The sequence below is a fragment of the Amblyomma americanum genome, chromosome 1 (genome assembly GCF_052857255.1).
Source record: "Amblyomma americanum isolate KBUSLIRL-KWMA chromosome 1, ASM5285725v1, whole genome shotgun sequence".
NCBI classification, from domain to species: Eukaryota; Metazoa; Arthropoda; class Arachnida; order Ixodida; family Ixodidae; genus Amblyomma; species Amblyomma americanum.
Window position 1 is genome coordinate 149392956 of NC_135497.1, and position 17749 is coordinate 149410704.

At 45.4% G+C, this 17749-nt stretch overlaps 2 protein-coding genes across 3 annotated transcripts in view; one reads left to right on the forward strand and one right to left on the reverse strand.

Annotated features, from left to right (window-relative positions):
- The window catches only part of LOC144113910 (regulator of microtubule dynamics protein 1-like), a 60518-nt gene extending 46405 nt beyond the window's left edge, over positions 1–14113 (forward strand). For both annotated transcript variants that reach the window (XR_013310909.1, XM_077647296.1), the window contains 2 exons: positions 6101–6237; positions 13898–14113. Coding sequence is in view for 1 of the 2 variants with exons in the window: in XM_077647296.1 (XP_077503422.1) it covers positions 6101–6237; positions 13898–13945 (185 nt within the window). In the remaining variant the exon portion in view is untranslated. The remainder of the gene's footprint in view (positions 1–6100; positions 6238–13897) is intronic.
- Positions 13273–17749, reverse strand: part of Snrk (SNF related kinase) — a 32571-nt gene continuing 28094 nt past the window's right edge. The window contains exon 5 of the mRNA XM_077647294.1: positions 13273–16807. Coding sequence (XP_077503420.1) covers positions 15664–16807 — 1144 coding nt within the window. The 3' untranslated portion in view covers positions 13273–15663. The remainder of the gene's footprint in view (positions 16808–17749) is intronic.

Genomic DNA, 17749 nt, shown 5'->3' on the forward strand with positions numbered 1-17749 from the left:
GAAGTGAACCATCTAGACTTTATTAATGTGAGCATGCCATTTTAAGTTCGCAAAAAAATAGCACCCTGGTATTTTAACTCACTTACGTGAGCCAAGCAGTTACCATTATTACTGCAAGGAAAATGTTCTATCTTGCTTTAAAGGAAGAAAGCTTTCACTTTAGATTTCCATTGATCCTGCATGTCTGTGTTGTGGTTGTAGGTGGTTTCATGGCTTTATTAAAAAAAAAGTACAGGTAAGAGGTACATAAATTATTACGAAATGAGGTCCCAAAGTGGAAACCATCACGGGGACCTACTGTTACTATTTGTATATATGACGCATGATAAAAAAATAGTATATGGGTCATTCCACGCCAAACGTCCCAGACGTTGTGCTCTACCATCTCCAATTTGTTCAAAAAAATTCATGGAAACTTATCTAAATGTGCGTAATGAGAGCCTGAAATATTTTTGCCAAAAAAAGTTTAATTGTGAGTTGAGCACAGTTTGAATATTTAGAAACGGCGAGAAACCACGCATTGCTCAATAATTCATAAAAAATTAAAATTTTTAGAAAACACTGCACAATGTTTTTCATTGGCATTTACACAGATTCTGGCTTTCAATATAATTTGCAGCATGCAGCTTTGTACAGCATAAATATTTAAAAAAAAATAAAAAAGTATGAAAATGTACCATTATTGTCGGTTTTTGTTTTAAATATCAACTTGCTGTCAGAAATTCGGAAATAGCCATTTTGTTTCTCTAGATGTCTAGGACCTATAACAAGTGTTACAGGTGGTGAAACTGCGTAGATCAAATTAAAAAAAATACTCAAGTTGCAAAAAGTGCGTGTTGAGCCAAAAGCACTCGTTAATTTCACCCTGAGGTGGTTCAAGTAAAAATACAAACAATAATGGGTTACGTAGAACAGTTTATTTCCTTTCATTTCTGAAATTTTTATCGAGGTAATTTTTGTTTAAAGCGAGAAAAGAACTTTTGAACTTGAGCTCTCGCGCCCGAAGTTGCGTTTTCTTTCAACGCTTTTCAACGCAGAACACGGCAACTGGCGTGGCACAACACTTATGGCCAGATAACTTCAGTTTGCTGTCGTTCGCTGTCGTGCATTTTTAGGGCTGGAGCTAAAGAAGATATCATGTGGCATTCGGCGCATTGTATGCATTAAACAAGATTGTTTTCCCTTTCGAAGTTTTAACATACCCGCTTTGGTACGGGGCAGCAAAGAGAAGAAAAACTAGGGTATTCAGTGTGCTGTCTCACATGGACCACGAGGAGGGATGACCAGCTGGCATGGCAGGCATACCAGAAGTGCTTTATTTATACCCGGATAAGATTGCGGAGACCGCACGCCTCGGAGCGCACGTGAAAGTGTAAAGTGCACACCGCTGTGCCAAGTAGCGCGAGACGCGCTTGCGGTGAATGTGGCCACTCGCGTGTAGGTGCTTCGCTCGCATGAAGGTGCTTCGCCAGCACAGTGGCTCGTCTACAGTCGTCGCTGGAGTATTAATGCAGAAAACACTCTGATTAAATCAAATACAACCAAGAATCACATCGGAAACAACCGGGCATGAGCCTCTGACTGCCACAAGGGTCGGGTACCACATGCTGCTACTGCGTCACGGATTGTTTCAACAGCAGGTCATTCTGCCCATTTCCAAATTGGCGTCTCACAAGCTCTTACGCTGGTGCTTACGTCTGTCATGGCGCTAACAAGAATGACTGACTGCGACAGAACCACACCAAACAAATAGCTCACTTGGGCATGTGCTGCCCCAGCAGCGTTAGGAAAATCTTTTCCCACGAATACCTGTTCGACTACTCAACGTTCCCATGCTTGCCTTCAGTGTAAATCTCACTTAAGAACAAGAAGTCTACATTTCGTCTGGCCACAGTGTCAGCAGTGTCGTGCTATGCGGTGAAGAGGCGTTAAGAGACGACGCAACTTGCGGTGCGAGAGCTCAACTTCAAAAATTGTTTTCTCACTTTAAACAAAAATTACCTTGATAAAAGTTTCAGAAATGTAAGGCAATAAATTGTTCTACGTAACCCGCTATTGTTTGTATTTTTACTTGGACTACCTCAGGATGAAATTAATGAGTGTTTCTGGCTCAAAACGCCTTTTTGCAAATTTAATGTTTTTTTACTTCCATGTACGCAGTTTCATCACCTGCAGCATTTGTTATAGGTACTAGAAATCTACAGAAACAAAACGGCTATTTCCGAATTTCCGACAGCAAGTTGATATTTAAAACAAAAACTGACAAAAATAGTACATTTTCATACTTTTTTTATTTTTTAATAATATTTGTGCTGCATAAAGCTGCATGCTGCAATTATATCGAAAGCCAGAATCTGTGCAAATGCCACTGAAAAGAATTGTGAAGTGTTTTCTAAAAATTTTAATTTTTTATGAATTGAGCAGTGCGTGGTTTCTCGCCTTTTCTAAATAGTCAAACTGCGCTCACCTCACGAATAAATTTTTTTCGGAAAAAAATTTTCTGGCTTTGATTACGCACATTATTATGTTTCCATATTTTTTTTTTTAACAAATTGGAGATGGTCGAGTGTAACGTCTGGGACGTTTGGTGTGGAGTGACCTAAAGCCCCTCAATAGACTAAAAGTAACAATATCTCCTTCCTCCTCCTCCTCCTATGCCGGCAATCCTTCTCTCGGCTCCTCCCGGGCGCCGACGGTGGCGGCACCTAGGCCGGGGGATGCTAGCAGACGCTCCCAACGCTCGCCTTTTGGTGCACAGCAGACCGCGCACCCGAATGAATTTTGTGTTGCGTTTTTTGCCTTGGCTTTGGTCGAAATGACATGATGACATGGAAGATCGAAAAATCAGTTACTGAAATAAGTGCTGCGACCAACGCTGCGCTGCTTTATCGAAACTTTTTTTTCCTGCAATCGCTTTGATTACGGGGCATACGTTGGAAGTAGTGTGCACGAGCCAGTTCGTTGCACTATAGTGAATATACTCAGTGCGTTGTGTTCCCAACGCTCGCGCTTTGATGCGCAGTGAGCCGCGCGCCCGAATGAATTTTTGTTGCATTTTCTGCCTCTGATTCGGCCGCATGGCATGAGAGATGCAAAAATCACTTACCCAAATAACTGCCCGACCACGTTGCACTGCTTTATGAGAACTTTTCGTACTGCGATCGCTTTAATCGCGGCGCACACGGTGGAGGTGGAGTGAGCGAGCAAGCTTGCAGCACAATAGTGAACGTCTCGGAATCGTTTTTCAACCGGCGTCTTTTGCCCAATCTTATGAAAAATTAAACTCGAAGAGGAAGTGGACCAACATGCGTCTAGATGTGCAGCCTAGGCTTTATTTGAATGGATGGCGGTTTAATGCTTCTATAATATATTTTCTCAGAGGTGCGTTCGCGCATGCAACGGGCTGTGCTGTTCAGTGTTTAGGTGATTACTCGTCTCAATTTTAATTATTTTAGTGCAGGAAAGCTTGGAGATTATTTCGGAGTTAATATACCTCGGACACCTCACGGACTACCGTTAAAAATATCCGACTGACGGTAGCCACGTAATGTTTTTTTTTGTGAATAGGCGAATACGATGCCCTATAGTTGCGCACTGTAACACGGTTGTGATCAGAATTTTGATGTAGGGTTAATAGTTTGGGTTGATTAACAGCAACCAAAAAATGCATTTAAACGCTGTTTCGCAAGCAACTACAGTGCCGCATGAGTCATTCGAATACTTCTTGTTTAGGTGATTATTATCTTGGGTCAGCATATGCAATAATGGCTTGTAAGAGAACATTGCCTTCTCTCTTGTACTTCATCTGGCCTTAATTTCTTTATACCATAATTCCGAAGGACATGGCTCTCAAACTGATCTTCGGTAGAGTGATCCTAAGACGAATAAAGTAAGATTTTGTATGACGCAACCTTACGAGGGGCCGCGGTGGTCGAATTTCTATGGAGGCGAAATTCTAGAGGGCCATGTACTGTGCGATGTCAGTGCACTTTAAAGAACCCCAGGTGGTCGAAATTTCCGGAGACCTTCACTACGGCGTCCCTCATAGCCTGAGTCGCTTTGGGACGTTAAACCCCCACAAACCACAATCCAAACATACTTACGAGGAACAATACGAAGCACGAAAAATATATAGAGAGCGTGATCTTTCATAGCTTGAAAAACATGCACAAGTGTTAACATGTCAGCAGGCCCCAAAAAAAGCCATAAGAGCTTTGCCTAAGTCGGACTTTGGAAATTGTTAGTATCAGTGCGCGCACCCCTGCGTTGGTGATTCATTTGACACTACTTATCCCCGTTACAAAGTTCCATGCAGCGTGATTTTTGCACGAATTCGCGGTAGCGACGACGGCCTTGAACCCGAAAGGTCTACTACTATTTTTAACGGAGGTCCTCGCATGCATTGTCAATTATTATCCACGCAGATATCTGTTATTCAAGCGATAGCTGCGTTACAGTGCCTATAACGCCCGATCTTGGTATGAACCCTGCCTGACAAATACTTTAAGGAATGCGCGCTACATTAAAGCTAGACCAGAATCGCGGGGGTCTCAACAGCGATAACCACTCCTTTGGCGTCGAGTTCATGAGTGACGGAGTCCAACTGCAACAAAACAAATACGTCCAGCGATGCACCCAACATTACAGATAGACCTGCACCGTGAACAGCATGAACAGCGTAGGCTCAAACAGCAAGAACCGCCCTTTTACTATCGAATTCGTGACACAAATATGACACAAATATGGCAAGCAATGCGCGACATAAAAGCTAGACCTATATTGCGAGGAACATGTACAGCGGGTATCAAACAGCGAGAACCGCCTCTTTAGTATGGGGTTCGTAAGCAAAGGAGTCCAACTGCGACAAAAATTCCTGCAGCAGTGCGCAAGATGAAAGCTAGACCTCCAACTCGAGCAACGTAAACAGGGGGGCTCAAACAATATGAAGCGTAACTTTCGAGTCGAGCCTGCGAACGAGTTTGACTGCAACTATGTCGACACGCCACGAAATGCGCGCAACATCAAAGCTGCACCTGCAGAATCTAGCAGAGCTGTCACGGTGGGCATAAGACAACAAGAAGTACAGCTTTCGTAGTCTACGACCGAACGAGTCCATCTACAACTATGCCAAACAGCATTTACTGCGAAGAAAGACTGCAGTCGCTCGCGCTTCGCACCAAATCACCCGAGAAAAAAAAACACAACTGACAACTGAAGAACGGCCATTCACCTCACAAAGTCGCGGATCCATCACATTATCGAAGTTTTCCTGGCTGATCCTGTGCAGCCAAACGTTTCGTCAAGCCGCGTTGCTTTTTCCGGACGGAATTCGAAAAAATCTTTTCCCACTGCCTCCTCGGTTGTTGCATCCATACGCGCAACAGAAGTTCGGCATCGCCGCAACGCATAGACGCTGTCAAAGATGGAAAAACACTTCCAGCCAAAACTGTTGCACAGAAAGAAAACGAGGCGTGATTCCTACCTCCGACAATGGCGCCGGCGTCTGCTGCAAAGCAAAAAAGCGCGTGCTAACATGTGACCACGGCACCTCGGCCAATGGGAGGCTCAAATATCCGGCGGCGTGTTAGGAGAGGAAGGAAGCCGGAAAGTTCAAAGCTTTGCATTACTTTTGCTTCATTGAGGGGCTTTAGAATGACCCATACATGACGCATGTTTTTCAGTTAATTGCTTCACATATTTGAAATAAATCTGGAGGGCAAAGGCACAGATGTGTTCGTGTGTTTTTCATTGAACGTTGCACATCAGACACCAGATGGTTGTGCGCCTTGTGGTCTTCTTTGTTTCGTGGTTTTGCTAAGCATGGTTCATTTTGTCAGTCCGCAATTTTTAAGAAACAGATATTCATTTCTTCATCAATGAGTGGCATATAATCATAACTGCCCCGCTAGACAGCTGCCAACTCATTGGAGTGTCATCATGCACATCACATAGTCGGTTTTGTCCTTAAAGCTGCACCTAGCACTGTGGTGGTGAATTTCATTTACTCACTAGCCAAGGCCCTTTAGAGACATTGGTTGCACTTCATGCAGTATTATTGAGTTAGCAGTGTTCTGATGTGTTTTTATTTGTACCTTTTCAGTTAAGCCGAATTTTTACACTAGGAACCTGTTGATGATTGCCAAAAGTCTCTTGGAATTAAACCGCAAGGATGAAGCAGTGACTTATCTAAAGCGCTGTGTCAACCTCAGTGCTAATCCAACAGTGGATGACAAAAGGGTATGTCTCTCTTATAGCCATGCTGGTCAGTATTACTGAAGCATGTGTTGTTAGTGTGGTATGGTACTACTAGAGGTGGTATGAAGTCGCTTGATCCTGCTACGCATGCATAATAAATACCTCTGTTTTTCTTAAGTTGCTTTCCTGTTTTTCCAAACAGTGGCATGCGGTGTTGGTGGTGGTGCCTGCCCTTATTCTGGCCATCGATAGTTGAAATGTTAATATTACTGAGTACCATGCATGCAGAGGTATTTTTTCACTCTTTTTGTTTGTATGATAAATTTGATATGATAAATTTTGCTTTGGTTGAGCAGGGCATGTAATCTGAAAGCAATATAATCTCTGGTCCTTAAGGTAACTGAGTGAATTCCAAAAGAAAGCAAGCATAGCAGGGTCCGGCAGAAAGTTGGGTGGGCTGGTGAGATTAAGAAATTTACAGGAATACGCTGGCGGCAGCTGGCAAAGGACGGTTAACTCGAGAGTCATGGGAGAGACATTTGTTCTGCAGTGGGCGTAGTCAGAATGATGATGATGATGAGCTAAATTCTCTGGAAAGCGTTTCTGTTGAGGCTTTCAGGCTGAAAGCCGCCACAGTGGCTGCTGATCCGAAAGACGCGGGTTCTATCCAGGCATCTTTGCTCAATGGTTACAAAATCTTCAAGGAGGTGCAGCTGCCCATAGAAACAAAGAAGCCACTAACAAGCTCAATTTTCTAGCAGTTTGTGTTGTGTGAGTATTCTGCGGTGTGTTCTGGGAACTGTCTTTATGTGCTGCGAGTATTCTTGGCAGCGCTGTTGCAAAGGAGCCTTGTGAGCTCAGCAAATTGTTGCTGCCTTCTGTGGAAGCAAAGATTACTGCGGCATATATTCATCCAAAATTGAACAAAAAGGTGGTGAGGTAGAACAGGTTCTCAGCTGAAATCTTTGCTCAGGAGGAAATTTGGTTTGTTGAGCCTACAGAAGAAAAATGCAAGGTTGTATAGTGCGTTATTTCTTATCGCTTATATCTCTAGCGCCCTGCATGTAGGGCACCCCTTTTTTGCACAGTAACTCTAAAAGTTAATTGCATAAAGGCTTGCGCCTTCTAGCAGAGGTTCAAGAGGGTCTAAACTGTTTTTGTGCTAGGGCTGTGTTGTGTGCGTTTGGAAATATCTGCCAGCCTTGTCTGGACGCCATTTTTTAAATTTGGCCCCATCGACTACATTTTAATTGTGCAAGAAAAACAAGTAATTATTGTGCATTGTCATAAGGGAACCACAGTGCATGATGAGAAATGTGATTGTGAAGTTGATCTCACATATTTTAAGCTTTACCACACATAACAGGAGCAAGAGCGGGAGGGCTCAAAAGCCAACGTTAAGAAAAGTATCTCCACCAATAAAAGAATTATTCTGAACTGTGAAGTTTCGGCATATACGGGTTAGTTTTGGCAATCCTCAAAGGCTGTGGTGGGGTGAGCCAACGTGATATTGGCATTTGGTCGCATGACTTCTGCTAAAGGCTGCTCTGGCATCTCTGGTGCATCTTTACGAGCCCGAGTTCTCGTGGGTTTGACACGCAATTGCAATGGTGGCGGCTGCAGTGCAGCTCTTGCTTGGCACAAGCAGTGATGGATCTCTTGGCATGTTGAACCGAAACAAAATGGTCACCTTTGTGCAAATAGGTGGGTTGCAGAAATCTGGAAGCCAGCTTCCCTGCACAAGTGAACTCCTTCACCATGGTCGCTGGACTGGTTTTTGGGGTAAGAAATTAGCTGCAGTGCTGGAGAATTTGCAATCTGAGGAATGCCGCGAGTCTCCGTCACGCTGCTGCATTGTGCTGCTGTCGCTATGAAGGTATTAAGCAAAGTTCTCCCAAGCCACTCTTTCGCGACGGGGGATGAAACGCCGTCATGCCAGGCTTTCTGTGGCTCTGCAGCTAAGGCTAGGCAGAAAAGGGAAGGAAACAGACCTTTGTCCCAGTGTTGTGGGGAGTGGGTAATTGTCCGTAAATATAGGTGCATGCAGGGCATAAGGCTTACAATAGAAATCTCCAGCACTGTGCCAAACTTCTGCCTGCAAGAGGAGCCGTGCCGCCATAGCGAAGTGCTTTTGCTATGCAGGGAAGCTGACTTCTGCATTTCTGCAACCTCCCTATAATGGTTTTAACACGATAGCGTTAAAGGCCCCAGTACGCAGAGAATCCGGTGGCAGCGCTGTGAGCGAAAAATCACTGGCATGGCTCTGGTAGGTGGCTCCCAGATAGTAACCTAGAAGGCAGCTGGGCCACTTAGGTCATGTGACCTTGTGGCGTCATCACAACCTGCCAACTGGATAGTGAGCAAACTGCCGATCATGGCAGATGGCGCGCAAATTAATGATTGGTTACTCGGGAAGAACAACCTGAAGAACACAAGCCCCACTGGTGTCAGCACCTGCCATTGCAGGGCAGTGGCGCATCACTTAACTGCTGTACCACTGCGCAGGAGGGGTATAAGGACTCCCAGAGATCTATGAAATATGAAGTAGAGAATGACCTTCTGCGTATATGGGATTGAACCCATTATGCTATCGCGTCATACCCTTAAGGCGGAGCTTAAGTGTCCCCTCAAATTTTTTTTGGTTTGAAGTGAATAGCCATTTTCTTCAAATAATTTTGAAGCGAGAATGTTCTTCTGGCACACACAAAAAGGTTGAACAGCACAATGTAGATGTTTTGAAAATAATGTATTTTTCTAACCTGCAAGGCCTTTCCGTAAAAAAAAAAAAAAGTGGTAGGGGTTTAATGTAGTTTAACGTAGACGTGCGAAAGCATGTGTTCATTCTTCAGTTGGAGGGGACACTTAAGCTTCACATTAAGGGTAACATGCGAAAGCTTTAGTGGGTTAATGCCCATGTATGCAGGATTGGTCATTCTCTACTTAACATTTGTAGATTGCGTTGAGCGCATATGCCACTACCAGCACAGTGGCACAGCTGTTAAGCGATGCGCCACTGCACTGGCAGGTGGCTGTTTCTATCACAGCCACTAGTATGGTTTGTGCGACCCTTGTCACTCTTCCCGAGCAACCTCTCGCGACCAGTCATTAATTTAACTGCCACCTGCCATATTCGTCAGTTTTCTCACAACCCGGCGAGCAGATTGTGACGGCGCCACGAGTTGGCACGACACCCTCCTCCGCACAAGACAAGATGCAAGGCGTGCAAGACAAAACAAGACAAGACAGTATTACTGGTTGGTGTTAGTACGTCTGGAATAGTGCTTTCGCACTGATAAAAAAAAAAGGTGTTTAAGCTTTGTCGCACTAATTGCAGCAATGTCAAGCTTTTCCGAAATCGCCGTAATAAATTAGTGTAGTTGATCTGCATGCGGAGCCGACCTATTTGTGGGACCTCCGACTGCTGCTCTTAATTGCTCTTGGACACCCAACTCTTGTGGATAGCGCGACTCTATGGACACGCGACTCCGCGGATACACGGTCACTTGTGAGTCACGAGTGCTGTGCCCGTGTGCCCAGAGGCACCCCAAGTCAATCATCTGAAAGGGGCTCCTATCTTTATGTGCTTAATGCTTTGGCTCCCTTGTGCTCGTACTTTCGAAGTTTAATTAGCGAATTTCGTGCGGAAAAGAGTGGATGCGGTAGCTGCAGTCACCTTGAACTCGTTCCGTGGAATTCAAGGGGGCCGTGCACCCCCAGATTGGTGTATGCTGGCGTACCAGTTTTGCCGCGGGTAGCGCAGCACGAAGATTTGGTTGGTACAGATCTGGGCGTCGTGCTCATGCCTGGTTGGAGGCTGCTGCTGCGCGCATGCGCAGACTGGCTCCAGCATACGTGCAGGCGTGTGGTGCTTATGCCTAGGAAGTGCCTATGGAGTCTGAGCTTTAGCTGTGCACTCTGCGATGCCATTGCACAGGAGGTACAATGATCTGAAACTACACAAAGCAAATGTTGCAATTCGCTTTGGAGGAATGATCCTAGATTTTGAGAATCAAACATTCATATTGAATTAAATATCGAATACTTACTATCCGACCGAATATTCAAAATTATCAAATATTCGTAGAAGCCCAGTCAAAGGTCAAATGCAGCCACATTCACGTGCATATGAATCTTTGGAGCGTGCATATCACGTACCCTTCCCACGCAAGCTGGGGCAGTGGGAAACACCCCCAATGTCCAGTCTTTAATATAATCCAATATCTGAACATTTTCCATCACTACAGCGCACCAAATGGGACGTAGAAGAAGGACACAGGCAGGGACACAACACAGCGCTGTTTTTGTTCCGCCGCAGTTTTTTCGCCCTACCTATACACTTGCCTCACCATGGCCAAGAGCTCCGCTCTGGATTTCTTTGGCTCAACCGCAAACTTGGGCCCCAGGCTACGTCCCGTTCATTGCGCTGTAGCCATGGAATATTGCCACAGTGTTAGCCATTTAATGGCGCCGCCATGCGGTGGGACAGCACCCGCTGGCCTTCTTTTTTGTCTTCCCCTTCTTTTTTGTGCGTTCGTTCGCTGAGTGCGTCTGCTTGGCTAGTCCTGGTGTGCCCAACTCGCCCAACAACTTACCTTGTCTGAACATTTTACTATTTATGCTTTCCTTGACCAGCATATTAATGGCACATCTTGTTCGTCTCCTGCATCCACCACCACTGACGACATTATGCCGCAGACATTGTTTTAGCCTATGCTCAAGTAATACTGAAAAGCTTTGTTGGGACCAGGGAGCTGTTATCTGCTGTCTCCAACTAGGTGCATATGAATTTTGGACTAAAAGACACTGGGACAACATGCCAGTAGGCGTGCTTCTGTGCTAATTAATAGCTGCGAAATTTTGATGCATAGTGCAGGCACAAGAAATATTGTTGTGAAAATTGACAAGTTAGGCGTTCGCAAATAAAATTGCAAAATTGCCTCATGGTTTTGCATTGCTGGGTCTTCGGCACGTCTGGCGACGATATTAGACTCAGGTTAAGCTCTCATTGAGGTTAAGCTGATCTGATTTGTTCATGCCACAGGTGGAAGTTGATGAAGATGACAATGTGCAGTGCACAGCACAAGAGTGTGCTGCAGTTTAACACGAGGTGGGATCGGCTTGGTGATAGAAGAGTGCTCTGGTGCACTGGCTAGCTAAGCTGATCCATTCACGCTGCCCTAAGTTCGAATCCCAGTAGCTGCCACATTTACTTTTTTTATTTCGCACACAAGAAACTTAACATGGTGTCATTGTGGCTACACAATGGCTCAAGACTCTAAGATCAGTTGACAAGATTCATGACCAGGGTTGGCGAGCGTGCAAGTGCTTTCGCACTAAAAAAAAAAAGAGCTAAACCCTGTTATGAAGAGATATACACGAAATAACTGGCAAGGTTTCATGGTACCTCTGGAAATTTGGTTCAAGGGTAAAAAAAAAAAGTAGTGGGTGCTGAATTTCTAAAAAGTAGAGGCTGCAAATGCTCAAACCTGGCTACAACGAAGCTCCTGTGCTCAAAAACAAATTTTCAAATTTTACCCGCACAGGAGCTGCGCCGCGACGCCTTGGATAGTCGCATTGAAGCGTAGCTTGTTAGGTTATGGGGAGAAAAAAAAAGCTGAAAAGGACGTGTTCACAAGTAGACAGGACGTCATGATGCCGTGCTGTCTACTCATCCTTGTGAATGAGTCTTTTTCTGCTGTTAACTTTTTTTCGTAACTTTGATAGTAGATTACGCGTCGGTCTTCGCGCTCATCGACACCGGAGCATAGGTCGGCCTCCGACGGCACATCGGCGTGGCAGTCACTGGATGAACCTATGTGCCCACGTTGCTGTGCGGTTGCATCGGTCCGCGTCGTCAGTCGGTGGGAACTGCCCTGTGCTGCAGCCACGTCGTAGCGCCGAAATAATGCACTGGATCCGTGCTGAATTCAGTGCCGCTCTCATTTGTTTATCATTGCTATGAATCGCACAGCACACTAATCCTTTTTGTCGCTGATGACGACACTGTCTAATCGCTTCGTTGTTGCCTCTGAAGCGATGGCTCATATCCACAGTGGGGGATTGGCCAGAGTTTGGTGTGGATACAAACAGGAGAAAACATTTGCCGACGATCGCCTTCGTCTTCTTCAGGATGACAGGCTTGCGCTTCAGTTTTCTGCACGCATGCTCAGTCTGAAACGTGCGGCGCTCCATCCGCAGAAGCAGACTGCTTGGAAACTGTGCCATCGTAGCTACACACAAGCGCTGTGTATCACGTGACAGGCCAGACCAATGACGCTAAGCTAGGGTGGCTCCTACCTAAGCAGCACCTTTCTGGAGGCCATCGCATTTTAAACACTTGTGCGGCTGTTTCCCATTCTAGAAACGGGATTCCGACTGGAGAAGAATTGCGGTGAAACCAGCTTGCCTGTCGTAGCAGTGCGAAAGCCAAGCTATAGCGCTTAAAAAATTGCCATTTGCGGAGATTTTAGCCTGTTCAGAGCTACCTATGGTCGCAAATATCTTTTAAAGGCCCTTCTGGGCTGCCTCTGGCAAAATTTTTCGTGAGACCTTATCAATCACTAAAATTTTTTTTTTTTTAGATTTTCATGGTTTGATCCCGTTCCCTACTACGTGGTGCTTACAGCTCTGTGCACGTAATTTATTTCCAGAGATGGCATTTTAGCGCCTTCCACAAGTGAGCAATGGTCAAAAGTATACTGTCGGTTTGCCGACTGTTCACACCAGTCTACATGTGACATACGCCCACCTTTTGACATTGCCAAAGACCATCATACTGCATGGATAATGGTTAGTTAAATACACCAGTGTGCATGGCTGAATGCTGAAGTAATCTTGAGGCTGGCAGTTATACTTGCAGACATTAGCTACACCAAGAGTTCTGTGAGGAAGCTGGCAGCAAGATAGTGTACGAGGTGGAATCTGATGTCTGCAAGTTAAATGAAGAAAGGGTGTAGACTTAAGTCTGGCTGCACATCCAATTTGCCATGTTGTGCTTATAGACAAATCTTCCTTCCCATTCTTAACAGAGCAGTATCTCCAGAACCTAATGGGTAAACGACGATGCTAGACTTCACCTTGAACATCTGCAAGCTTTGGGTACTTTTATTTACATTACAGGCAGAACACCACAACATGTGAAGAAAAAAAACAGGCACTCTGTTTGAAATTTGTCTTTAAAAACTTGGTCATGTTGCAACATTGCCAGCCATACAATTGCCTGGCAAAAAGAAAGTACACCATGTTTGCCATCTTCACTAGCACAGACATCCATGTGCACTCTGCACAAATATGCACAAAGACAATTACTTTCATCATAATGCTCGCATTTTTCCTGTATCATAATTTTGCAGGTACCAACAGTGTCGAGGTCAAATTGACTTGTATGATGCTTACCAGTGATGCAAAAGTGAAGAACACAGCAACTGTGCCTGTTTAGTGCTTCCTGCTTACAAAGCAGTGCACTAATAACCGCATTACCACCGCCACGTCTAGCAATTTTTATTAGTTTCATCTATGCATTCTGTAATAAGCTTTTAAACCAGTTCACATGGTATGGAGGAGGATCACTTGTCTGGTGGAAATGGATGCCCTTGTGAGATTCTCTGTAGACCCAGAAATACTTTCTGAATGTGGAAGCTTGCCTGTACTTTTGACATAGTATGTGTGTAGTTGATATGTTACTCATTTCCCATCATTTCAGGTGTGTGAAGAGGCCCAGCAGTCACTGAAAAAGTTGGGCATGTCTTAATTTGGAGCCAGTGCTTGTATTGCGCCTTTGCACGTCATAGTGTGGAATGTGTGCCAAGAAGCGTGCAGCATGTGCAGACAGTACTAATATACAATGAAGAAGTGGTGAATGGGTGTTGAAGTGGTAGAAAATGTGAAACAATAAAGACCAAGTAGTGTTTGTTAACAACTCTTTGTTTTTACTAAAACAAATCTACATTTACATTTTGCACAATTATTGCTAAAGTTGTGTTCTTGTTTTCTTGTGTGTTGGCTTTTAAGAGACAGGCACGCATACACACAACACACCTACAAAGACAAAACACTTAATTGAAACACCGGGGCACATTGCCATTTCACATGATTCTTGTTACATACGACCAAGACAGGTCAGTGAACATATATGGTGCACTGACATCATGCCACAAACAATGGGGAAGGCAGGAAGTGCACACAGTGGTAAGCGTGCCTTTGACCAACTAGTATGTACATGTATCCACCACACTGCGTTTAGAAAACTACCTAAGCACAAGCCACTTTTCGGTCAGCCCATGTTTGTTTTAAATGCACAAGCAGCAACCACAGCGACAGACTAAAACGGGCCATGGCCACTCCAATTTTTCAGTGGAAGGCTTGGTGTGCAATGGCATGCTTAACACTTGCTTCACATTCATTATCCACATCACTTCCTTCCCAAAAAACAAGCTCTAAACCCACCAGTAATGGCTAAGCCTTCAAGGCAGTGCCAGATGAGGGCCCCAAGTGTCGCAGGACATCAGAAAAGACACCAGTGCCTGCACTGCAACCACAATTCTTGAACAGTGTTACATAATAGCTACACTTTTCTTCATAAATTCAAGAATACTTTCACAACAACAAAGGCCCACTGAGCACTTAACACAACTTTCGTACACCTGTGTGAATTGGGAATGTGACATCAACACCTTTGAACTTCCACCACTATGCCTACAACTTTGGTGTACAGCATCACTAGGGTTACACTGAGTAAACGGGGAAAGAGGATGACTTTTTGTACTAACAACTTGCTTTGTTTTGACCGTGCGTCTACTTTGTTGTGCTGTTCGTAGGGTATCCTCCTCTTCTCTCTATGCTGGACTACGTGGCAAGCTCAAAGGAGCTGCACATCCCATGCAAGAAAATTTTTTTTCTCTTATTAAAGTAGAAGTAATTGTGGCTCATACAGTGACCAGTTTAAACACACTAGCATTACAATGTATGGCAAGGAAGGAGATGTGCAATAGTTTTGCACTAGAAAGTCCAGCATATAATTAGCTACTAGTTTACTAGCAAGCCTTGTGCCAGAATGAAATGTAACTAAAATAAATGAACAGGTGCAACAGGCTGTCTTCACTCTGGAATAAGCCAAACACTCGGAATTCCGGTGGTGGCATGCATTAATATGATTGCACTGCAGCTTTCCCTTTACACAGAATTCACGAAAGTAATGTTACCAGCCTAAGCATTCAGAAGACAAATCTATGGCTATCAAGTCTGCCAACAAGGTGTAGTTCTCTTCAGGGAGAGAAAACTTGTAAAGCTGTCCTGTTTAAGCAATGCCTGTGAGCCTCCTACTGGCCGTCTATTTGCAGCCAAGGGCAACAAGGGTAAGCATGGAAGAAACATTTGTAGCATGGTCCCCCCAGGAATGTGATCCACCCCAACTGTCGGATGGCTCTGAGTATTCTCGTTTCCGGGAGATTGTCACAGGAGCATTTCGCTTCAACATAGTGTGCAGCACTTGGACGCAAGTTTCACATCTACTACCCCTGACTGGCTTTTACTGCGACCTTTCCTAAATCCATTTTGGTTTATGTCCAACTGGGGCTTCAGCGGTCCAGCCCCTGCATTGTTGGAGGCACTATTTCGACTTCCATTGGGGACTAGCTTGGCAAGGCTGCTTCCAAGGCGTGACCGGCTACTTCGCATCTCTTCGCGACTTGACTTGCGTCCGAGGCAGCTTAGTCCTGCAGCAAGGCTGAAGCTGTTGGAGATTCGTGGAGCATCAGCTGGTGCCATTTCTTCAACAAGAACTACATCTGCGCACTGGACAGCCGATGAAGATGCACCTTCATCATTTTTGGGTACACCCGATTCCTCTACTGTCAAGTCTCCACATGAGACTGAGTTAGTGAGCCGTGGAGCTGGATCTGGCAGCATGTCCAAGCTGTCTGTGCTGTCCGCTGAATAGCCTTCATCATGTGCATGCGGTGATGGTAGGACACTGCCTGATGGACTTCCTTGCAGTGGTGTGTCGCCTTTGGCTGTAGGAGGATGACGACGCTTATCAGCTTCCTCATCATCAGAACTACTGCAGCTTGTGGTTCGGTTGCGGCCAGTTGCATGCACACGCAATTTTCCCACTCCCGGACGCACACGCATGTCACCTGCACCACCCAAGAGTTGGGGGGAGCTCTTGACTGCATGCAGGCGCCGGCCTGGAATGCAGCGCAGTCGCACAGTAGGCGATTGGTGCTGAGGGGCACCATCTGATGTTGGAGGCGATGATGCACTGGGAGCTGCGGGCAGGGAAAGGACGGGTCGCACAGCCCGTTCATCGGGCTCTGGTGGTTCACCTTCCTCACAAAAAACGGCACTCCGGATTGGCGGCGAGTGAGAAGGAGCAAGAGATGTAAGGTCATCCTCTTCTCGCACTATGCTGCACTTCCGTCCCAGAGGCAAATTGGATCTAGGCACAGCCAGGGAGGAATCATCTTCAAGAGGGCCTGAGCACACACCAAGCAGTGAAGCAAGAGGGTGACCTGCAGATGAGTCCAATGCAATGCTTGGCACACCACCAGGAGAGGCTAGCACCTGGGCCACATTAGGCCGCTCTTGAGCAGGGGATGGGGCTGCAGAGGACACGCTGCAGAGAGAGAGTTTGCAGTGAGCTTAAGCACTCCTACAACACCTTGCTATGGGAATGCAGATTTTACTGACTATAATGCCCGGCAGCGCATTTTTTTTTTTCATAAAGAGCATCTCGTCAGTAACGGTGCACAAAAGTTTCAACTGAACAAACCCCTATAATTTGATTTTCTGAGCTTTTGTGCAGGAAATCAACCAAGAGGATGTAGTTCACACATTAAATTCACACACATGGTATGTGCAACTGCAGTGCATCCAGCGAATATGCTGCATGCTAAGTTCAACCCAAAGGACAGTGCCATGTTGCTCAAGAAGCAGAGCCCAATGATTCTAAAATTAAATCGCTGTGAAACAAAACGAACAGAAACTGCAGGCCATGGTGTGAACATCGCAGGTGAGCACATGTCAATAGGTACACAGATATGCCCGTACAGAAAGTTTTTTCTTTCACGCAAATTGTGCATCGGTGTTGGCTTGGTATGCCAAGGGCCATGTTATTGTGTTGTTGCCTGGTTCTGTACACAAGCAATAAAAAATGAACGAAGAAAAGGAAAACCCTCACTTACAGGTGCAGACATAAGTAAGCGGAGCATGCAGCCGAAGTGAAAACTGCAATAAGTGCCACCTAGCCGAGTCCCAAGGAAACAAATGCATAGCGCACACTGGCATGCCTCCTGCAGGTGGGACCCTTGCACTCCACGTGCTTTGCATTCATCTGCTGTCGATGTGCTTTTTGAACGACAACGCTGATTGCTGCTATGGATGTGTGCATGACGGTTGACGCAGCACTTCGTTCGCAGCAGCTGTTGGCGCGGCTAAAATATATGTTTTTAGTAATGAAGTGTGCGCAAAACTTCCGTTTGAGTGCATCGTCAAGACGTGCCGAACTTGCGGCAGCGATTAAAAATCCGCTTTTCCAGATATGCACTCCAATGCTGCG